The sequence below is a fragment of the Thunnus albacares genome, chromosome 19 (genome assembly GCF_914725855.1).
Source record: "Thunnus albacares chromosome 19, fThuAlb1.1, whole genome shotgun sequence".
Taxonomy (NCBI): Eukaryota; Metazoa; Chordata; class Actinopteri; order Scombriformes; family Scombridae; genus Thunnus; species Thunnus albacares.
In genome coordinates, this window is record NC_058124.1 from 16,178,107 (window position 1) to 16,203,276 (window position 25,170).

The 25,170-nt window shown below is 39.0% G+C and overlaps 1 protein-coding gene across 4 annotated transcripts in view; it reads left to right on the forward strand.

The window, feature by feature from the left end:
• Positions 1-11,571, forward strand: part of trps1 (trichorhinophalangeal syndrome I) — a 128,646-nt gene extending 117,075 nt beyond the window's left edge. For all 4 annotated transcript variants that reach the window (XM_044335873.1, XM_044335872.1, XM_044335874.1 and 1 more), the window contains exons 10-11: positions 345-467; positions 4,614-11,571. In XM_044335873.1, the coding sequence (XP_044191808.1) occupies positions 345-467; positions 4,614-6,224 (1,734 nt within the window). In that variant the 3' untranslated portion in view covers positions 6,225-11,571. The remainder of the gene's footprint in view (positions 1-344; positions 468-4,613) is intronic.
• The last annotated feature ends 13,599 nt before the right edge of the window (positions 11,572-25,170 follow it).

Below are 25,170 nucleotides of genomic sequence, written 5' to 3' on the forward strand. Positions count from 1 at the left end.
TACATCATTTTCTTTTCACTGAAGTATATTTTGGTGTTTTTATTAACCTTGTTCTATACAGAGAAAATCAGCGTAGAGGAGAACAATGTTCTCAATAGTATTTTCCATTAGGCATGATAAATGAGAGTACATCATCTCTCTGCCAGCAGGCCAATCTGTTTTTTCTCTTTCTCTTTTCTAACCTTACTACTGAGTCATTGTTCTTGAGCAGTGAGAAAATTAAGAAGGTATCAAAACTTAAATCAACATGATCTTTTCTTTTCCCCCCCTCGTCTATTCTCTCTCACTGTCTTTTTACTTTCACTCTCTAATGTTGTCAATTCTCTTCTCTTTTTTCTGTATAGCGGCGCCGAGGAAGTGGTGTCTTTTGTGCGAACTGTCTGACCACCAAGACATCTTTGTGGAGGAAAAACGCTAATGGAGGCTACGTCTGCAACGCGTGTGGTTTATACCAAAAACTACATTCGGTAAGTAGTACGCAGAAATGTACAGGTGCATGCAAACAGATGCTATTACTACGCCATCTGTGCATTGCATTAAAAACTACACTAGACAAACTGTAGAGACAAATATAAATAGTTCCAACAGACATGGCACAGTAAGTTTCAGTTTCTGCATATTTGTGATCCCTTTTTATCATTTTATTTTCGTTTCTGAAGAGAGAGACGAGAGGGGAGTTTTAAATTTCAAAAGAACTTTAAATGTAGAGAGACCGAAAGGAAAGTGAAAGGAATACCTATGACTGAGCTGAAACTCATATGTGTATCATCATATAAAAAGTACATTTGTGTTGCTAGGCTCCTATCCACTCATAGGAGACCTAGATACAGTCACTCATAAAGGCTGGATCAGAGACCCAGTACTTTAGACTGTTTTATGGACTCGATGCTGCGCTTTAGTACACCCACTGGGTGGTTTTGACCACTAATTATCATTCCTCATGTCTGGCCGATTAGCATACGATGCAAATTAAATGGTGCATACTGCAGTAAAATTCTTGTATATATTCCGTGAATCCCGCTGTGAAAAAGTAATGTGGGAAAAGTATATTTGATTTGGTGGGTGCTGGGAGTTACAGACCATTTCAGCAGTCACAGTGAGCCAGTTCCATGGAGTGAGAAATATGACGGAATGAATCAAATTTACCATCTAAGCCTGGGGAAAGTCTGTGGAAATCCCAAATTTAATTAGACGGCATGAATTACAGATGAGATAAAGACTCAGCCTGGAATTTAGTTGACTCCAGAATATTGAGCTTACTCACCTCAGATATGTTCTTAAGGAGTTTAAATTTCACACTTCAATATACCTGTTTGACTCAAGGATTTACAAATATTACAGTCAGAGCACAAACATATATATGCCAGCTTCATGCTCACATATCAAGCTCAGCTTGTAAAACTTCAAAGTGAACGAAAATGTTTCAGAGTAATAAATCACAGTGTTAATAAATGCATCAGTGGGTTGACCATGTTACAACCCAGGGCACTGTGCTGCAATTATGGAATGGAGCTTTAAAGACCTTTTAGAGGATGACAAGTTGTAGCAGTTTACTCCTTCCTGCCCCTGCAGATGTCCTTGGTTCAACCCGTTCAATCTCATCTGCTGCTCCAATCACGTTCCAGCTCCCTCCACTCTTGGCAATCTTCACGACAACCATATTTTATATCCCATAATAAAAGTTTTATACGCTCTACACACATTATTAGAGAGGATAGCAGCTAGTAAAACACTTGAGAGTGAGAGAGAGGAAGGGAGAGTTATGAATAAAGAGGGAGAAAAAGGTAGGCATGAAGGGAGGGAGAAAGACAAACAAAGGGAGAGGAAAGGGAGGAAGGCAAAGAAAGAGGAAAAAGATTAAGATAAAGAGAGAGGACAGAGGTAATGAAGGGGGAGGGTGTGTATATAAAGAGTGAGAGATGGCGGGAGGCAGAGATTTGGAGAAAATGCAAAGAGAAGAGAAAAGATAGATAGAGAGATAGAGGGAGAATTATGTGTACCAGCAGTAACTCAGCCCAGGTATTCTATCAAACAAACCCTATAAAGGTGGACAACATTACTGCTGCCGTGCACGTGTGTGTGTGTGTTTGTGTGTGTGTCGGGTCGGTGCTTTCAGTATCTTACGAACACAAGAGCACAGACACAGAAATTCTTTAAATGATGAGCATCTTGAGTTTTGAAGTACATGTCCAATTAATAGCTAATGCAAAATATAACGTATAAATGAAATTAATGATTAAATAACTAAATAACTGACATCCTTTTTTTTTGTGCAACAAATCACGTTTAAAAAAGTTGGTTGGATTCCAGAGACAAGTGACCATGTTCAGGCATCTCTCAGCCTGGGACCAAAACTTTAATATCTAGCTATGTACAGTAGAGAGGAAGACGACAAACAGAGGCAGACAGGGAGGAACCGCAAAGAAGGGAAGGTTTGAGCAAAACAAGTCAAACTTCTTGCCAACAGTTTATTGGTCTTTGAATTGAATTGAGAGAGGAGGAAAGTAGAGAGTGAGAGCCACAGTGAGAGACTGATCCAAAGAAAGAAAGGGAGTTTTAGAAAGAGAAATCTCGACTGATTCCTCCACAAGAAGCACTTTCTTTTCTTTTCTTTTTTCCTCAGTCTCTTGTGTCAGCTCCTGTCCACCTCTCTCTCTCTTCTTCCTGTTTCCTTTCCTCTTTTTTTTTCATGTGCTCCCTCCCTCCACCGCCTCCTCCTCCTCCTCTGTCACCATATATTGCTCTTTCCTCTTTTTCATTTATCTCGCCTCCTTCTGTCTGTCTCTCCTGCCCTCTTTCTCTTTTTTTCTTCGTTCCTCTTAAGCCAGACACACAAAACCGTGAAAACCACAAAGTAATGGAAACATTCAATGATTTGATTGACATAACTTCGTCAGTGAACAGGCTGTCAGTCTTCTCAGTGGTGGACTCTTGTTTATGGTAATGATCCAGAAAAAAACAAACAAAAAAGTCACTAGGACGTGTCTGAAACAGTTTTATCATTCTGTTCACAGTTTTAGAGAATTGATCACATAAGCATATGAGAGTTACAACTGTATTCATTGTCAAAATAAATGTGTTAATTATTTTTTTATGTTGAAAGTGCAGCAGGGCACCCATCAACTGACGCTATAAATGACACTTCTCTCTTTTAGTGGCAACAGTAGCTGCTGTAGAATGACGGATAGACCCCACACTGAGAATGACACTGTCTTTACCCCCTCCATGCATGCTTTTATGCACATACCTTGAGAGAAACACATTCTCAGTCGCCGACATATGGCTACTCAGACACATGATTACACACACACACACACACACACACACACACACACACACAAACACAAGAATAAATCATTCTTGAGGATCCTAGCATAGATATAGCATGCATTTTGAAAGCATGAGAGGTTTATTACTTTTTTTTTTTGTCAATAGTAGTCTTTTTTTTTTTTTTTGCTTTCCATCCTCTTAAACACCTCTTTCATGCATCCACGTTGCTCCATCATAATCTCTCACCGTCTCTCTCGTCTTGCTTGGTCTTGGAGCGTCTTTTTTGTATTTTCACTCAGGTGATTGGTTTTCATCTGCCACGGTGCACGTCAAAAGCCCTAGATCACTTACAAGCACACATTTAGAGACACAGCAGGAGATTTCACACCCGTGTTCACAATAACAAGGCTCTAAAGTCTAGAAGTTGACTTGCTTTTCCTGAGAAATGTTCAGAAATCCCATTAAATTCAAACTGCATGACCATGTAAATTCAAATAAACTGTAAGTATTTTTGAAGATTTGAAGTGCTGTTCTTTTCCCACTTGTGGAATTTGACTTTTTTTTTTTTTCAATTATTGCTGTGTGGTGACCATTCACAGTTTGTATGTAGAGAGAAGGTCTCAGTGGAGTTGGTTCTTTAGAAGTCAAAGGATAGCAAGTCATTGCTTTTGACAATCAAGTGTAGATACTTGAAATAAACTTTAAATGGCAGAGTTTATTTACTACAAGGAAAGGAAATCCTTTGCTAATTTGTCTGGGAATGTTTTTGATTTTTATGGCAAGTTTAGCTTAGACCTTATTAATTGCAGTAGGAAATTGAATAAGTGAAGGGCACTTCAGATTGTGTGTTTTCACAACACTTTTCTCTCAAGCTCCTGAAACCAGTTTCTGTAATTGGCCATAATGTTTTTTGATTTTGCATGTTTGCTACAGCTTGTTATATAGAGATGCTGTGTATTTTTAGAGAGAGAGATTACTTTACAGTATATGCTTTAGATGTAGTTGTCAAAGAATTTTTGAGCAAACTTGACAAACTCTATTTTCATCAGATGTAAGAACTCCCCCTTGTGGTTAGGGCAAAAAACACAATTCTAAGCAGAGCTTGACAAATTGGATATAGGCTACTGTCACACTAGCATATCACAGGTGATTATACTGATGTCAGAGTTTAATAATGTTGGGCTGTATGTGCTTGACATTATTAGTTCAAATGAGGTCAAAATCAGTCTTAAATAACATCCATATTGGTGGTGTTAACATAATATAGCATGAATTGCCATTACATTAATTCTAAATTTCTCCCTCTCTCTTCTGTTTTTTTCTTTGTTTCCTTTGTCCTCTAGACACCCAGACCTCTAAACATCATAAAGCAGAACAACGGTGAACAAATTATCCGACGCCGAACCCGAAAACGCCTCAACCCTGATTCGCTGTCGTCTGAAAACCCAGCTCCCAAGCAGCAACGAATCACCAGCGAAGAGCGCATGAACGGGGAGGAGTCAGACAGAAGTTGTGCATCAATCAAAAACCAGCAGCCTTCCCCTCGCTCACGCTCACCCCGGTCCACACAAGCCTTCTTAGCCAATCAAACGTTGGAGATCCACAGACGCATGCCTCCTCTTCTTCTGCCTTCACATGCCCCCTCCTCACTGGTAGTTGAGGGCAATGGGGGCATCGCTGAGGGAGGCATAGCGTCAAAATTAGAGGGAGTAAAAGGAGGAGGGGGATCAGAAAGAGGCAGCCCAATTGAAAAATACATGCGACCATCCAAACCGTCTAGTTATTCACCTCCCGGTTCACCCATTGAAAAGTATCAGTATCCCCTTTTCTCCTTACCCCTTCCTTTAACCCTCTCACCAGATTTGACCCCTGAGTCGGATTGGCTCAGGTTCTGGACCAAGTATAAGATGGCTGCTACCTCTGGGGTTCCCAGTGGCATCAGTAATCTCAGCAGCCCTGGTAGCCTTGGAAACAACGCTCATTATCTTGGTGCAATGGTGACTCCAGTACAGCATCATCAGCAAAGCTACACGGTGCCTTACTGCGCCTCTCCCTACTCTCCTCTTCCACCTCCTCCAGCTCCTCCTCACTATCCTCCTCCTCCTCTTCATCCTCCAACCTCCTCCTCATCATCATTAGAAAATGATGCTCCTTTAGATCTTGCAATAAGACAAAGAGATACAAGTGCTTCAAACACGCACATGTCAACGAATGGTGCAGAAAGGAGAAGGCAAGAGTCGCCTCTAGCAGAGAGGTTGAGAGAGAACTGGAAGGGAGAGAAAGAGGAGGAGGAGAGGACAGATGAAGGAGGGAACCAGAAGGAGGAAACAGGAAAGGAAGAAAAGGATAATTTGACAAAAAGTGTTCCGTCGAATCGCGCAATGGTGGAAGTGGCCACACAGGATGACCTGACCAATCGTTGCATCCACTGTGGGATCTACTTCCTCGACGAGGTCATGTATGCCCTGCACATGAGTTGCCACGGCGACCAGGGACCATACCAATGCAGTTTTTGCCTCCACGTGTGTGTGGATCGATATGACTTCACCACACACATACAGAGGGGTTTACACAGGTACACAGACAAAACGTCACAGCAGAGGGGTCACACGCAAGACGGCAAAATTCAAAACGCCACAGTGACGCCAGAGCGCGAGTGTCAAAATATGACGCCAGAGGAAAAAGACGAGGGTCACCATAATGAGATCGCAGGTGAAAGCAATGATGTCATAGGAGCGTGTCATGACGACCAAGCGAAAGAAAGCACAGGCAATGATGCCACTGACAATGACACAGGAGATGAAAAAGAGGAAAGAGAAGAAGCTCACGACATAGCAAACCAGGAATTAGGAAGCCAGATGGTGTCAGATAGCGGTGACGACATCACAAAAACCACAGGGGATACAACCGTTGCTGAGTCTAAAAAGTTAGATGAGAACATGGAGAGTAATTAATCAGATGCCTTTGACTCACACAAACCTTAAAGAATGCATTTTATTGGATAAATAAGCTGTAAGCCTCCACGTTCCTGGAGGCTAGCTCATGTCAGAATGGGCCTATCCTGGGCACTAAATGGAACACATCCTTATGCTGGAAGCACTCGGCTGTCAAATGGTCAAAAATCATTGTAGGATCCCGCTGGACTACTGCAGGGACAGTTTGGAGAAATAGCCTGAATCCTGCGTTGAGTGACGGTCACTTGACAGCTCTGTGGCAAGTATTCAACAACGGAGTCCGGGCATGCAGTTGAAATCACCTTTAATAAACAGCCACTTCACATGCTTTCCAAACAAGAGGATTGGAAGCTAGACTGAGAGTTGGACTGGTCTCATTTAAGTTGAGTTTGAGGAGCTCAGCACTTGCACAGCCGCCATACAGCAGAGCAAAAAAAAAAAAAAAAAAGAAAAGAAAAATGCTAGAAGCAAAACACTTTAACTGAACTGAACTGAACTGAGCTGATCTGTTATGCACCGTGCTAAAACTGAACTCCGAGCTGGTTCAAACTAGTCTGATGAGTCACTCAGACCTGTTTTTATCTTGGTACAACCAGATCTGATCTGGTGAGATCTAGAGCATGTTTTTGACTGTTTTCTGCTGTGTAAATGGATCCAAAACCAAAACTTATTTTGGCTGGTTGAAACTAGTCACATTGAAACCAGTATTTTCTGGGTTGCGGTTCAGCTGGTGTTACCCTGGTACAAAAGGATCAGTCGGTTTCTCTCACTCGTGCCCTGTTTCTGAAACTGACTGTGTTCTTGGATCAATGCAAAATCGCCACCGCTGCAGAAGTGGCCCAAAATGGGAGACTGGTTTGGTTGGGATGTGATCATGACTTTTTGAACTGCTTAAAACCAGTTTTAACTGGTAAAACCGGTGTAATTCCGGACCGAAGTGTTCTCTTTATCCATTTGGATCGAACCAAGTGACATTATTTTCTACCTTCCTCCGTGCCATGATACTAGCTACGTGCCTGGCTGCCTGCCTAATAGAACAACCATCTATTAACCTGCTTAACATTTATATTAATAATAATAATAACGATGATGATGTTATAGTACAAAACATGCAATTTGCTACACTTTCCTATATAATATGTTATTTTGTAAAGGCAAATAATGCTTTTTTTTTGCAGGAAATGGTACTATAAAAATTAGTCTATTTGAGTTTTTTTTCTTTCTTTTTTTTTGTTTTTGAGCTATTTGTTGTTTGTGTTCTTATGGAGACTTGTTACATTGGTCTAACAGAAATGGTACAGCAAAAGAGGGGGGTTGTGTGTATGTGTGGATTTGTGTAATTGCGTTTATGTGTGTAAGGATCAAAGGATGTGTCCGTCCCCTAACAATGATGTAAACATAATGAAGGCTTGCGCTCGGTTTTTCAGTCCTCAGGGGTCACACGTGTTGCACACCAACCCACCTGTTTCATAGCATGTGACACATCATTTTTACATGTCAAATGGTCTCATGGTTTTAGCATGTTGCATAATGTTCTTGTACGTTCTCTTATATATGTTTTTATCATGTTCTTTATGTGTTAATAGGTCAACATGGTCTTAGTAAGTAACATTTTTATTTCTGTATGTCTTTTACATGTTGTTAGGTTACATGGTTTTATAGAGAGACTTAGGAATTTAGGGAGATAAATCCTGATTTTATTAAAAAGGATCAATTATTTGGATTAACTGTATAAACATTTGCTCTGTATTGAGTCTGCAGAGCTTCTTGCCTACAGTGTTTTATTCAGCCTATCTCATGTTGCAGAGAGTTTGGTAGGTTACCTCTACAGTATGTAGCATATTAGCAAATCAGCAAAATAAGTTGCCTTTTTCTAGTGATGGGAACTCTTACATGTTAGGACTAAATCATACTGAAAATGAGCATAAGGTGCCATCGTAATGTGTGTTTTATAATAATTCACTTAGTTAAAATGATCATGTTGCTTTTAACTCCAAATAGCCCGTCCCACTTTTCTGCCATTCATTACCCACTTTTTTTTGTTCTAAATCAGTCTTTTTAATATACTTAAGGAAAATCCCGTACCGTAACTGAGTCTCTCTTTAAACCAAATTTCACACTTCTTATTGTTTACTTTCATCATTGAGAGAGTCGTGACGTAGTCAGGTCCTTGAAAGACCCCTATTCTTTAAAATGGAGCAACACGGAGGCCTTTTTGTTTATTTTTATAAAGAGAGAATCACTTCTCCAGCCTTGCTGCCTTAGTTGCTAGAAAACAAAAAAAAAAACTCACCAAGGGACTTTGAAGGAAGTAATAATAGGCTGAAAAGAAAATGAAATACAGGAAGGAACAAGCTAAAGAATGAGAAAAAAGATATTTTTCTATGCTTATCCAAAATACATGAATGAAAAATATTCCTAGTGCCTGGTAACTTGTACAGTTTTTCTAATAGGTATATTTGCCTGTCTTTGTCAAAAAGTCATGCAAGTTATGAGTCATATCAGGCAGAAACAGACTGCTTTATTGATTTTAATGCATTTAGGTATCATAGTCATTGATTGTTCAAACTTTGCATTACCAGCCCATGAGAAAGACCCACTTGTGCTTTTTTAAAAGATGAAATTGTGTCAATCAATAGATCTTTCTTCTTCTTCTTTTTTTTTTTTTTTTTTGCATGTATGTACACTACTTTGTAGAAATGTTGAGACGTATGCCTCAGTAACCTTTGTCAGAAAGACAAAATACCAAGGTTTTCTCTACAGTGTATTTGGTTTATTTGGAGATGAAAACAGAATAATGAGTGCCCATATCATGGTGAAGAATACCATTCTAACGTGTTATTATTCTAGGCAGGCCTTGATTATAAATAATTTCTAATCAGTTTTTTAGAGTTTAACACAGAACAGCTCTTCTAGCAAAAGGTCAAGTTTTATTATTTTATTAAAACCACCAGAGAGAGATGAGATTTCTATCTTGCAGAAACACTTCAAGGAGTATAAAAGAAGTAAAATTCCTTACTTGTTCAAAATTCGACAAAATGAAATAGCTGAACTTTTCACCAGAGCAGTCAGTGTGTGTTGGAGTGCTTGTTGTGGGTTAATACCTCTAGTATTTACTTAAACCTTGAAACAGTCTTTTGCGTAGAAAGACCTACATTGAGGTGGCATAGATTTTCCAAACTTTTAAATAATTGATAGTGATGTATTTAAGCAATGTGAATGCTTTTTCAGTTTCTGTTAAAAATGCTCGATGTATGTAGTTTTTCCTAATGCTTCAGAGACTGTCTTGCTTGGATGCCTTTCAATCACACAGTCAAGAAACCTGTCAAACTATTGCTGCAACATATTTATATTTAAGTTGGAAATGCACAGAAACCGGCCTAACTCTGTGGCACAAGAGTCACCAGTCAAATGAAGACTTGTTAAAGTGACGTGGTTTATAAATACGTGTATTCCAAAGGTTCCTCTTTATTTGCTGAAAATGGTCTATCACATAAGTACTGATGAAGCCCATTCAAAAATCACGTTTACAAATTTTATTCAATTCGTTGTCGAGCTGGTTTGAACTGTCTTTATTCTAGGACATCTTTATGCTAATGTGTAGTAAAATTAGATTTTTTTTTCTAGTTATGGGCATCTCTTAAGGGACTGCTAATATAATGAAAAACTGTTTACATTTGTAAATGTAGCAAAAATAGCAGAGAAATGAAGAAATTCTCTCTTGAAAGACAGAACAAAGGAAAAGATGGAGGGATACCTGCAGATATGAATGGATGGATGGCTGCTTTTGAATAATATATGGAGCAGGTGGATGGAGGTTGGAAGGGATCAAATAGTGGCAGATAAAAGTTCAGTTGATGTATCTGTTCATCCCTTTCTCTTCATTCTTTCTCTTTCCATCAGCTACTACTATCCTCTTCAACTCATTTCTCTTTCTGTCTCCTTTCTGTTGATAAAATTTTGAAGTTAGTCTCAGTTGGTTTTGCACATAAAAACTAAGCTTCATTTGGATTCAGTTCAACTACTTGAATGGGCCTTGGGATGGTTGAAACAAGTTACCAGCAGTAAAATTTCAAATACTTTTAGCAATGTTGGGATTTTCTGATATTTGGGTTCATTCATTTGCCAACAGGACTCACATTTGATAAGAATTCAACATCTTTTTTTTTATAGATTTAAAGCCCTTTGTTAAAGATTTTCATCTTTTCTAGGAAACCTTTAGAGGAAGATATGTGAAAAAGAAAAAAAGGATGAACTAGTTTTGCCTTTTTTTTTTGTTTTGTCATCTTGACGAACCACAAGGATTTCTCAGTGGGCTGGAGACAAATTCAGATGCCGGAAAGTTTCAGTAGTTTAGCTTTAGAAAGAACATCCTCTCCTTGTACTGTACGTACTGAGTTGAAAGTAAAAAGAACACAAAACTTTGCTCATGCACATTTTTCATATTGCAAGTGCTCTGTAAAACCCTTTCCTGTCCAAATATCTTCTTTTTTTTGTATTTAACAGCTTGAGTAAGTGAGGATTAATTTTAAACATAAATAGATATTAATGTTGATGTGGAAAAAAAATCCACAGTTTTTTTTTTTCTCACATCCCGTCCAAGACTCTTAAGAGAACATTTCAGTTGTCTCTTAAGGAAGAAAAAGAGGTAGTTTTATAAGAAATGAGGTTCCGCAGGTTACACTTGACATGACCTTGTTTTACTTCAATAATAAGTGTTTGTTTTAGATATGATGGCATTTCACATCAGCGTTTACATTGGGGGGCCTTAACAAGTGTTTTAATTTTTGTCTTTGTCAGAATGTGTTATAGAAAATGATGCTGTTTCTTGCACTCCATCTATTATGTTCTTATTGCCAAGGAAGGGACAACAACACACACACACACACACACACACACACACACACACACACACACACACACACACATCACACACACATACGGTGGTACAGATCGAGTGTACATTTCGGGATGTACAGTATTAACCATGGGAGACAAGGGAGCTAAAGGCCAGTTTATTATTGGTCAGACACACACGCACACACACACATCAACTACGTACATTTAATCAATATATTTTAGTAGAATTTTGTCTCTATTCAGTCGAACGGCTTTTATAGAAAATTGGGATTTTTTTTTAGGTAATTTTCTCTCTCATGTTGTATTTTATTCTGCTACCTTTCTGTACGTTATTGTTCTTAGGTTTTATTTCATGCAAAAATGATATTTCAACAACATATTTTGACAACCAAGAAAAGTTTGTTACACAGCTAAACTTGAAGAATAATGTTGATGATGATGACGATGATAATAATTAATAAAAGTAATAACAAATATACTGAAAATGGACAATGGGTGTTTTATTCATTATCATTTTTTGTGTCTTGACAAAATTGCTCTACCTTTGCTGCCCCTTCATAAACAATAGACAACAAAGCTCTGTCCTCTCTACAGTACTGTATGTAAATCCCTCATGTCATGTGATGGAAGAGTTTGAGGTCTAATCCTCAGACAAGCAGGAGACTTTTGGAGCACAACTGCACAAGAGTGGTTGAGAAGATGCAATTTTTACACTTAAGGCTTTTATACCAAATCAAGTGATTTTTTTTTCAGGAAAGATTTGCAGTAGAAAAAGGTAAAACCTCCAAACCCACCTCCTGCTGTACTATCTGAATGTTGCCTGTATTTATAATAGGATCTGTTCTGCACTGCTGGCTGCCTGCTTTTACAATTTTACTTGCTTACTTGTTCTCTTGATAAAGTGAATGTATAGGATTATTTGTCACTTAGACTTTCACGGAAGAAATCTGGCTCTGAATAAAGATGTAACACGTTGTTGGAGTGCAGCGGTTTCGAAGTGTGTGCAAGATATCACAGATATTAATTTGTTCATTTAAAAAAACAAGAATATTTTTAAAAAATGCAAGAATTTTGGAGCTGAACAAGGCTTAATCTCGGTCAATCACTCTGTTCTGTCTGTCCACTCAACCCTGGTCCAGATAGCAATGAAATTTCACAGTGCTATTTGTGGTTCCCCAAGGATGATTCCATATAATTTTGGTGACCCTTTGAGCATTCATCTAAATATCAAGTGCATAATCAACTATGTGATCACATACAGTAGACATGATTTGCAAAATACTACTATTACTATCGCTACTGCTATTTTGCAAACTGTTGATTTGCAAAATCACAGCTACATCCCCATGAACTTCACTGTACCTGACCTTTCCTTTAAGGCCATCATCAAGCCGATTCCATTTCTAAACAAGACATATCAAAATGCTGAAATTTACTGAGCATCCTCTTGAGCTGCTGCCAGGTCAAAAATGTCAATTTTGCACAAAAGGCAAGAGGAAGATTTCCATGAAAGATTTCTGAGCACATCTATGCTTTGAAACAGATGAATCCTTTTGATTTTATTGACCCCATCACCTTTCCTCCAGCGCTACCCTCAAGACAAACTTTAGATATTTAGCCTTACTGCGAGGGCTGCAATAGCAATATTAGAACAAAATTATTTGGATATTAAATGTAATATGACTTTTTTTGTTCGATTAACAACAGCTCATTCACTGAACTGCTATTTCATAAAAGACCTAAGATAGGATTGGCAGGATAATCAGAGGCTCATTTCTCACTAACACACACACCACACAGAAATAATTTGAGAGCCTATTTTAATTTTCTTACAACCCTCCTTTGGGTCAGGAACTTTGACAAACTTAATCAGTGCAGCGGCGCTATCAGTCAGAAGACAAAGGCTTCTAATCTTTGCTCTATATTATGTTTAGCATTATCAGTTTATCTTTGTGTTTATAATATGAGCATTGATTAGAGCTGATTAGTGTAACTCTGTTTTAGAGCCTCTAGTGAAATTAAGTGGCAGCGGGGCATCATTTAAATTTGTGTGTGCGTGTGTCTGTGTTGTGAGTGTACAAGTGTGTGTGATGATTGGCCACATAAAGTCAGTGTCAGACTGGAATACTAAATACCCTGGTGTCTACTGGAGAGGTCAACACACACAGACACATGCAGCTGCACATAATTATGAACCAGATCAAGGCAAAAGAGAAGAAACCATCAAATTAATTGAAAATAAAATAAATTAGAGGAATGTAAAAGCAATGTGTACATCTCCTGTTAGCATAGTCTGTATATTAAAAAGGGGCAAACACATCTGATGGCAGATATATGCCCACACACACACACACACACACACACACACACACACACACACACACACACACACACACAGAATATTTCTATTTTTCTGCGTCACGCTTGCATGTCTTCTCTGTATGCGCTGTCTGCCCCTGCCTGCCTGCCTGCCTGTCTGTCTGTCAGCCTGCCTGTCTTTCTGTTTAAACATCTCGCAAACATCATTTCTGTTTATTGTAATTCATCTTTATGTATGAGTTACCTACACCGTTGACAGAAGGTTTGACTCGGTGTCTCTATGCGTGATAGAACAACAGAGTAAGGGTGTGTGTGTGTGTGTGTGTGTTAGCGTGCAGGTGCTTACGTTTGATGTAGCATTGCTGTTGTCATGTCTTCATGAGTGTTGATTGAGATGTTACCTGTTATAGATAGATAGACAGATAGATAGACAGATAGATACTACTTTCTGTGCACTTTGAATTATGAATTTGGCTCATGTTGACAACTGCGAGGCTTGATAGTCTACAAGCGTGCACAAAGGAGAAATGAGGAAGAGAGAGAGAGAGAAACGTGGAGATAGACAATAGGATAAGGGAGAAAGAAAGAGATGAAGAGAGAGAGAGAGAGAGAGATATGATCTAGCTTCTAGGCATATTGCATATTGAATGTTTCCAACATTGACTGCTGTGGGGTCTGAGAATCTGTGAGCTGATTCCATATTCATTTTGAGATGCTGTAGAAAGGCCTCAGATAGACAGGCAGACAAATAGACAGATAGATAGATAGACAGATAGATAGATAGATAGATAGATAGATAGATACTACTTTCTGTGCACTTTGAATTGAGAAGGAGGTGAGATTCATTAAATCAATCATTTATAACAAAATGAGGTGCTGTAATATGAGCAGGATCTCTGCCTCTAACCAATCCCAGTCCCTGCTGAAAGTATAATTACAGCTCCGCATCGCCTCGGTATGTCGGCAGTGTATCATCAGGTTCACAGTGAGGTCCACTGCAGAGGGATTTGATGTGTAATCTTCTTTCCTTTTATTTCCTCTTTACGACTCTAGTTGCTATAATATCTGCACCTCCTGTCTTTCTTCTCCTCTTTTTCGATTTCCTCTATTTTAGTCCTTCCTTCAAACTCAAATATTTTTCATTGGCACGGCCAGAGAGACCCGATATTACAAAGTTATGGCGATGGGAGGGGGTTACATTCTCATACAGAGAAGTTTTAAACGGGAAATATATTATCATTATTAAAATATTACTGTAATATTGAAACACAAGGAAATACACATTACAATATACTTTAAAAAATCACTGAATAGAAATTTAAATGAGTTATTACAGTAGATAAAGGTGGCACATCATCAAAGTAGTCAATATCTTTTTAATCTGACTTTTAATTTGAGGTAATTCAACTTTGTTGAATTTTAATCTTTGCTGTTTATGTCTTTATTTGTTTATTTTCATTTGTGTTTTTGGCCTAACATTGTTTTTGAGGCACTCACTTATTATCGTTACATCTGCAGCTTCATATGTTACTTAAGTATCATTGCTGATGGGGGTTGTTGTGCTGTACACCTGCGTTGAATTACGTCATTGACTTGATTGTCATTTACATAAGTGACTTGCTGTCCTGCAGTCCTCGTGCTGAAGAAGGACTTAAACGCACCACCGGCGGTATTTTTAATCAAATATGAAGCTGCGTAGATATTGACTGCTTTGATAATGTGCCACCTCTTCTCTGCAGAACATGACATCAGTGAGGAAAAGACAGAAAGGTGTCCTCCATTTTCTTTGATATCAGACACGAGCAGAGGCTTTATCAGAACAACACACACACACACACAGATGTCAGTGCTCTCACACACACGTACGCAAATGGTAGTGCATGTATGCACACATAAAGTATGCAAATTCACAGTACTCTGCTACAAAAGTAGACTAATGGGGAAATACATATATATCTACACGCATTCAAATGCACACACATTCACCCACACGCACACTACGTCATAAAAACACAGCTTTTCCTTGCTCTGTCCTTCACATTAGGGCTCTTGAGTGCTTTAATAATAATTCCCTTAATAATATCTCCTCACAATAACACTGATAATGGTATGTGCCTGTGTGTGTGTGTGTGTGTGTGTGTGTGTGTGTGTGTGTGTGTGTATGTGTCCTCCAAAGACTATTTCTATTTCTGTAGAAAACTCTGATAAGCTTTTGTTCAGTTTCCTCACCTGCAACCCCACCACTCCTCCATTGTAACCCCAAACAAAAATGCATTTTAATTCTCTCCATTCTCTACATGAGAGGACATCAGGACAAGCAGCCAGAACAACTAGCAATAAAAAACCTTTTCTGTTCTATAACTGGTCAGTTTTTCAGTCTGTCTTTACTGGTTGTTTAAATCCTTGTTGGACTCCTTTATCCTTTTTTAGTCTGATAATATTTTCAGACTGTACAGTTTTTACTTATGATTCTGCACTGTATATTAAACTTTAATAGGGTTCTTGATGTGCATGCGGGTGTTTATCTGTGTTATGTGTTTTGTATGAGAGAAAAGCAGAGTGCACACTGGATGTGTGTGTGCATGTGTGTGTGTGTGCGTGCATTAAACATTAATAACACTTCTTTCTCTTCAACTATCAGCAGAAACAGAATTAAGCAGGAGGGAGACTCACAACTAATCTGAGCCAAATATTTTCCAGCCCGTAAGTACACGGTAAAAACTACTTCATTTTTTATTATTTTTATTTTACGGTTATATTATTTTTTGTGTGAGTTGGGTGTTTGGGCTGTGATGAGAAAAACTATATTTTCCTCAAAGAGTTTGAAAGGAAGCACCTTGCTGTTAGTCATAGTCTGCACATTATCTGTTGTGCTCAGTGCACACATAGCTCTGATATAACACTCACACAGTGTTGGCGCTTCTGTGCCTTTGTGCTTTATTGTCTACTACAGTCTCTGTCTGTCCAATCATTGTCTGCTCATTGTGCAATGTCTCCCCGACGATTGGAATTTGATCAAATTTGGGAGAATGATGTATCGCGCCATTACATTCTGTATTCATCCTCAAAGTTGAAGTGATTGGCCAAAACAGCACAACAAACACAGATTCATAGATTCTTGAATGCACGTCTTTGGTCATACAGCATTGATCTACAAGGAAGAATCAGTTCATTTTGGGGTCTCAAAGTTGAAGAAGTCAGCATGGATGAAAGTTTTTTATTTTTATTTTAGCAAAAATAAGAAGAGAAAAAATAGGGGAAATAGGAAAAAAGTACAGCTTTATTAACATTTACATTCTAAGCTTACATACACAAAGCACCAACAAAAATGTTGTATCATCATAATTATGAGCAGCCACATTTTAACATATGCAAAGACAGCAGTTAATCGGTGCCGAGGCAGGGGTATAAGTTAAAGAAACATTAAGGTGCCTGAAAACATTTCATAATAAAAAAATGCTGCTTCATTAACATCATTAATAAAGAAAGTAGCCTAATACAACTAAAGGGCAGCATGAAATACAGAAATGAAGGACTATCCTCTGAGGCAGTTACAAATTATAGATGAAACATGAATTAGCATCTTTATATAGCTGATAGTCATTTTTATCAGTTTAATAGTAAGTTTCTTTAAGATGAAAATTTTGTGTTTATAAATGATGTCTTGGGCATTGCCTGATTTCATTTTAATAAGAAAAAGTGACACGCTGGTTAATTTAGTTTTTGGCCTCAATGAAACTTTTGACATTTAACCATGATTTGAATATTAACATTGTGGTTTTCATGGTTGGATTTATATTTAGGGCTACACATAATAATGTTTCTTGTCAATTACAACCAAAACCAAACAAGAAAATTATGACAAAAGTTTCCTCCTATTTGCGTGTCACACTGTGGCTTTAAGATAGGATAAACAAACCTTTCTTCAGAGTATGTGTTTATTCCACAGTGCTGTGAGAGCCCACAAAATGCTGTAATGACCAACTCACTGGGTGATTTAATCTTCTATTCTTGCTTATCAGACTTCTATGTAATATCCTGTTAATCATTGTTGTGTTTCCTGTTTCATTTTGTAGTACTCACATGTATTGTCGTTCCTAAGAGGCCTCCTTTACTTGCTGTCAGCCCCAGTGATGGAGACTATGAACCAATACATCAATACGTTTATCAGGGACTACAGCTCTGTGGCTGCCCCTCTACATGCCTTCACTTCCCTAAGTACCAAGTGCCTGTAAAAAAAAAAAATCGGTTCACTTCCACACTCATCCTCACCTTGCCAGACCCCAAGCTCCAGTTCATTGTCGAGGTTGATGCTTCGGATGTGGGGGTGGGGGCAGTCCTCTCTCATTACTCCCCTAAAGACAACAGAGTTCACCCATGTGCTTTCTTTTCCAGGAGGTTGTCTCTGGCTGAGAGGAACTATGACATGGTCAACCTGGAGTTGCAAGCCATTAAGCTGGTGTTGGAGGAGTGTAGGCACTGGCTGCAGGGGGCTGAGCAGCCGTTCCTAATATGGACTGATCACAAGAACCTAGAATACATCAGAACTGCCAAGAGGTTAAACTCCCAACAAGCCAGATGAGCATTGTTCTTTAACCAATTTAACTTCACCTTGTCTTATCTCCCTGGCTCTAGAAACATCGAGCTGGATGCCCTCTCTCACCAGTTTGAGCCTGACAACACCCCTGTGGCCCCCACTACCATCCTGCCTCTGACCTGTGTGATTGAGGGTGCAGGTCCGAGATGGCTGCCCTCTGAACTGCCTTTTTGTTCCGACCAATCTTGGTTTGTGGGTCCTGCATTGGGGGCACTCCACCAATCTGAGTTGTCACCTGGGAGCGCGTCAACCTATCCTGACAGCATTTTTGGTAGCCCTCTCTGGAAGGGGACACTGGGTAGTTCATCACTGCCTGTCCAGTTTGTGCTCAGATCAAGACCTCCCGTCAGCCTCCTCCCGGGGTGCTCCATCCTTTCAGCGACCGTGGTCCCACATCTCCCTTGACTTTGTCAGCGGATTGCCCCTTTCCGAGGGTAACACAGTAATTCTTACCATCAATGAACATTTTTCTAAGATGGTGCATTTTGTTCCCCTGCGTAAAGTCCCGTCTGCCACAGAGGCAGCAGAGGTTATGCTTTCTCATGTTTTTCATTTACATGGCCTACCCCAGGATGTGGTTTCCTACTGAGGCTCCCAATTTGCTTCTCATTTTTGGAAGGAGTTCTGCAGACTGATTGGCACCACAGCTAGCCTCTCTTCTGGCTTCCATCCTCAGTCAAATGGGCAAACGGAGCATTATAACCAGGAACTGGAGACAGGGTTCCATTGTCTGGTATCTCAGAACCTAACCCTCTAGAGTCGTTAATTGACTTGGATCGCGTATGCTCATAACTCCCTTCCTGTTTCAGCCACAGCTACTCCAAATGTCTGGCTGCTATAAGAGGGCAGCCAACAAGCATCACACTCCAGCTCCTCACTACCATGTGGGACAGAAGGTCTGGATGTCCACTCAGGACCTTCCCCTCCGCATGGAATCCCGCAAGCTGGCACCCAGGTTTATTGGCCCTTTTCCCATCTCCAAAGTTCTTAACCCTGTGGCGGTCCAGCTACAGCTCCCTGGGACTATGAGACTGCACCCCACCTTCCACATATCCAAGGTTTTTGGATTTCTGCCTGGATTTGCTAGTTTGATTTAGACTGATTACCTGTGTATGACTGCCTGGCTTTCCAGTAAAGATTTTTGACGGCCTATTTTTTAAATATTTCATTTATTTTCTCTGTGTTTGAGTCTCTGATCTGCCCAAAATTGTTACATTCTAACTGCTCTGACAGAAAATTTAGCTTCTTTAAAAATAACAGCCAAGGGCAATTTCACTTTTTCACTTCATGATTCACTAATTTCCTTGATGATGACTCTAATAGTGTGTATACATCTTAACTTTGCTGTAGGCTACTGACACTTGACATCAACAACTACTAATACAGCAGTGACTTTAAATATATTCAAGCTTGGTAAATGAGGAATGTGAAGCTTGGAGATACTAAGTTCCTCTAGGATACTGAGAATCTACTTATTGATAACTAAAGATTAAAGACTAAAGATTTTCATTAATATAATCCCTTCTGGGGCAACATTGTTTGGAGAAACTTACATAGGAGTGGTGCTTATTAACAATGGTGTGAAGGGGTCAGCCAGCTCTAGGCCATGCTCTAGCCCTGCACACCAGCAGTATTTTATTGAAACAAAAGCTTAACTGAAAACCTACCTGTAGAAACTTTTCTGTATCTTGTTTAAAATCCACTGGGTATCAGTTCCCTGAAAAGTAGCATCTCCTCCACTGCCGCCACCATTGCTGCAGTGATGTACTGAGAAGGACTTTAACTGAGGTATCAAAAATTACCATAGTGGTGTATCATAAAAATCTAGGTGAGGAAACAGACACAATAGACCTTTGAACTTTTGCAGGCTTTTCTGACACAGTCTCAAAAAACATATAGTAAGCTTCACTAAGGTATTATTTGATGCAGGTCAATTGGATGAAAAGATCTTATCTTAGATCAGTGTTTTTTTGCTCCTGACCTCTCAAGATGAAACTGTGTACCTGTGACACCTCCTCACAGGTTGAGTATGCCAACAGGTTGTAACCACTTCAACAAACATTTCTCACATACAATAGGAAGGCATAAATACCAAGCAGCAATTTACTCTATGACAGTCTCCAATATCATACATGGAGCTAGAAAAATAAAACACTCTGTATAGTAACAATCATAAATGTACCTCAAAAATACTTACATTAAATGGGTAGATTACTATAAAATAAATGCTTAAGGCCTTAAAGAACTGCATTCTCAAAAAGATACATTCTCAAATATTGTAAAACTTAATATGTGCAATGTTTGACTGCATTTACCTCTTGGGATCTGTAGGATCTATTTATAGGGACCTACTTACTGTAATTTAATGCATGCAGTAGTATAGAGCGGTATAGGGTAGGGGCAAATTTGATTACTGTTACTTAACATATGCATATATTGATATAGTGTTGCCCACAGAAATTTTGTGAGGCCTTGTACATCCCTCCAGGTTCACCTACAAATGTAACCTGCAATATCTGGGAATAACTGAAACAGAAAAATTAAAACTCTTGCTGCCAGGTCCTGATTTACACTATATGCTATATAGTGTACACATATGCTGCATTATGCCAATACACTATAGCCTACAGCATAAGGCCTGCACCTCTCAGCCTCTCCTCCTCCATTTTAATCTTCTTTTATGTTTATCTTCTTTCCCCATCTTTCCTCTTGACAACGTAAATGAATCCCTAGGACTGTGATAAAAAATATCATTACAATCACATAGTGAAGAATCTCTTCTAAATTAAATTTAGCAGCTTGAGCAATGGCAAAGACAAAAGTTCAAGGCAAAAATATTTACTGTATATAAAATGTATGCATTCATAAGGTGCAGATGTATCCACGCTTTGAGTCAATGTTAATGCTAAACAGAACATCTGGACATACACATTAAGCAGAAAGCGAGATGTGTGGATGCCTGATAAATCAATTGATTGATGGCACTTAAAGGCACAGAAAATTAAAAACTGCCAATTTGTATTTACAGAAGTGTTAATAGTGTTTGTGGTCTTGCCATTGAAATTATGGGAATGCCTTGGACTAACTACAGGACGTCTCATTCACTTTAAACGTACTGTAGCTCCTGGAAATGTAATCAATAGCTAACTGTTAATTGCTTGTGTTTAACTTTATCTGATTTATCTTTACTTTTATTTAGTTCTGCAGTCATACACTTGTTTGGAAACCGCTGGAAACAGTTTCCAGTTGTTTTGTCATAGATAGAAAATCTGGAATTGCTCTTCCTTGTGCGTCACGTTTGGTGCGTGATTGACAGGTCATTAATTCGCCAGGTAGCGTTGAGAGCTTGGTTGTTATCTCCGTGTGCTATTGAACATTGCAAGGACAATTAACCTACAGGAGAAACCTCTACATTTGGATGGATCTTTTACCCCAAACCTTCCAAGGACTTTTTTCAAGTGAGGAGGAAAACTGATATTTTCGCAGCGAAAAGTTTTAGCCGGAAATGGATACAAAATCAAACTGACGCGTTCAACCAGATTTAAACGAGCTAGAACCGGACGTGGTGGCTTAATTGAAGGCAGCAACAGGTGAGTTTTTATTAAATTATTGATATATTGACTGTAATACTGTTGCTTATACGGGGCTCATACGTGTAACTTTAGCTAAACAGCTTGGCATTAATGGGAGGATTTGTGCTGAACGGATTTGGAAAGGTGTTGCATTTCTCAGGTGTAATTGACACGCCATTAGCTAGCAGCCCAAACTTAATTAGTCTGTAAGTCTCTTGTTGGGTTGAACAATATGAGGCTGCTCTGTGGCGTTTTAGGTTCAAGTTGTTAAAAGTCAACTTGCTCAGTGTTGCAGTTTGTGGCTGTTGGATTCCTCTGTTACCTTTACATCGTATTGCCAATTGGATTTTGCGTTTCTTGACTTAGTTTCTATTATTTATGCGGTCTAACTGATTTAATTTGCATCAAACAGAGACACCTCGGATGTCCTTGGATCTGGACATCCCTGAGAAAAGTCAGACTAAATTGTGAAATGTATTATTCTATGTTTTGTGTATCTTATACAGTATTAATGTGTTTTTATCTCATGCACCTTTGTGGTTAGGATGTCCAGACTGTTGGGCTTTCAGGATGCCACATGAGCTATTGTGACGTTTTACAAACAATATTTATATAATCATTTCCTTTTTAGAAGGGTAAACACCTGACCTTCATGTAATATGTTCAAACAAGGCAGATTCAGTTAAATTTAATCTGTAATCTGTGTATAAAAAAACAAAGCAAATGCTAGTACAGAATTAACACTTAAACTCTATATTAGGTGTAATTCTCTTGTTTCTGTGGTGTCATGTCAAGAGGCCTCTGTGCACATTACTCATGTGTCTGACTTTAAATGCAACTATATCAAAAAGCACAGGAGACTGCAGGATCACATGGAAAAGGAACAAAAGTTGAGGGTCATTCAGTAATGACATGAGGGCACAAACAATATTTAAAAAGGCCTGAGAGTAGTAGTCGAGAGTACCTAAGAGGTAGAGAAAAGAGTAGAGGATTTTTATAGACCTGACTGAAAGAAGCTTGAGTAATTAGACATGATTGAGAGAATAGACACTGTGTGATAAAACAGTCTTGTTATTTAAGTTAATGAAATAGCCCAGGTGGACAAAGCTTTTTGGAGAAGGAATATGTGAGGTGAGGTAAAATTGGGGAGACAGGAATTGTAAAGTGAATGATTAAAGTGAGCAAAAAAAAAAAAAAAAAAAAAAAGGAGAGAAGAAAAGACAATTCAACATCAAAAACTGAAAAGCAGAGTAAGTCCCAAAATGAAGAGGTGAGATGAGAGAGACAAAGAAAGACAGAGGGAACATAAATTATGCAGTGAATGGAATAGCTTGCATGACAGAGAGGGAGAGACATGAATTGTAAAGAAAATGAAAGCCCACCCCAAGTGATATGAATTGACCACAGAATCTCTCCAGTACTAAAGGCATTTTTAACAAGTAAGGAAGATATGGCAGAGAGAGCTGACTGAAGCTAGGGGAGGTGGGGGGGTGGGGGTTGGTGGTACTGAGACAGTGAAAGGTGGTGAATGAGGGAGGGGGAAGGAGAAGGCCGGGTAGAGAGAAAAATGGGGAACAAAAGCATCTGGGGGAGTTAAAGAGTGAATAAATGAAGCAGCAAGAGAAAGCAGGGAATGATAATGATCCTTGAGGAGTTAAGGCGGAGAGCATTAGGAAGGAGCAAGGTGGAGATAGGGAGAGTGACGGATGAGGGGCGAGCCGGAGAAAAAGGAAACGGAGGAAAATGAATGGTGAGGACAAGATGACAACTGAGATAGAAAGGTGGAGGTCTTTCTCTCCTTGTCTCTCTTCTTTTCTCATTTTCTAATACTTTATCACTCACTGTCATCCTATCACTCAAGCGCTTCATTTTTCCTGCCTTATAATCTCTCTCTTTTTATCCATTCCACATATTTCTTTTTCTATCCACCGGTCTCTTTTGTTTTTAGACATTAATTTCCTGATAATTTAGCCAGTAATACATTCTGTCTCAGAAACATCATTTTCAATTTGACTACGTGGAATGAGCATGTGTAGGCAGTGAGAAATGACATAGGGAGATGGGATAGAAAGAGAAAAGGACTACAGGACTGTATCAGTTGCACTTCCAACCTTAATGGCCACATGTAATGACAAACTGTTAATATACCATAATGTCGTCATAAATTTTCACCCTTACATTTTCTGGTAGAATATTTTAGTTTTTTTTTTCTATGATAAATAAGGACACAAAGCAGAAAAACCACAAACACATACTACACATGACACATGCTTGCCAGTTTATTAGGTACAACATAATAAAATGAATGCAGCAACAGCCCTGCAATAAATTCTACCTTCATTAAGGTTCTAATGTTCAGCGTTTATTCAGTCTGTTTTAGAGAGATGTTGATTTATTTGGACACATTGTGATGCTGTTGAACTATATTGGGTTATACTGAGAGCTGTATTGTAGACTGTAGTATTAGAAGGATTGAGGCTGAAGACAATGCAAAGTACCTTAAAGTGCACCGACGGCCACTAGATGTTGCACCAATTGTCTCCCATTCAAAAAGCGTCAACTACTTCCTAGAAATACTAAATCAATAATTTGTTTTAATGAATCATTATGGTCTCAATTCAGACACTCTAATAAGTAAGTTGTATTATTGTCACAATATTTCAGTGAGCTTGTTACTTGATTATAATACCTACCCTGTTAGCTCAGTTTAGCTAAAGTAGCCAACGTTAGCCCAGGTGTGCACAGCTCGGTGTTCCCAGTAAGCGCTTGCTTTGGTCCGACGTAGCGGGCGCGTTTCCAGTGTATGAAAGGCAACACCCTGCACTCCTTATTTAGAAGTTCCTGACTCCAAACGGAAAAGATGATGCTGCTGCATAAGCAGCAACTCTGGGCTTCAATCTGGCTCCAAGGCAAACCAATGGGTGACATCACACCTCGCTGCATCCATCTTTATATACAGTTTTTCGTTAGGAATTCACCACAGCCATAATGTTTTCCGATAAAACGAATTTCTTGGGGCGATTCCATCTGTGGAAGTGGCATGGTGGTGGGGGGGGGGGGGGGGGTACTGGAACCTCTGATAGAGCCTAAAGGTTGGAAATCACTGATATAGATAGTTGGGTTTGTTTTGTTGTTGTTTTTGTTGGGTTTATAAAAACCTTTAGAACTCACTGGATAAACTTAAAATAGCATTAGTTTTCTTACAAGATACAAGGTTTTTATCAGACAAGAAAATTACATAATAATAATAATAATAATGAACTATAAGTGATGCCACATCAACGAACCACATCATATCAGAAATTAGAAGTAAAGAGGTCAAAAGGTTTTGATTTATTATTAAAAACCTATTTAAAAATGTCACCTTGCTGTCTAAAACTCCTCAGCAGTGTGACCCACAGTCACCTACTCACAAAATTATGAATAAGTTTACCTCATATCGCATTTCTGTTTCCCTGGATTTTTCTAATGTGTGTCATGTTTCATTTCCTCTCTTTCCTCCAAAAACGGAACAGCAGACATCTACACCATCCATCACTGTACGAGCCCACGACACAATCAGCTTCTGCTGTGATTTTCAAACAGAGGCAGGTGGGGA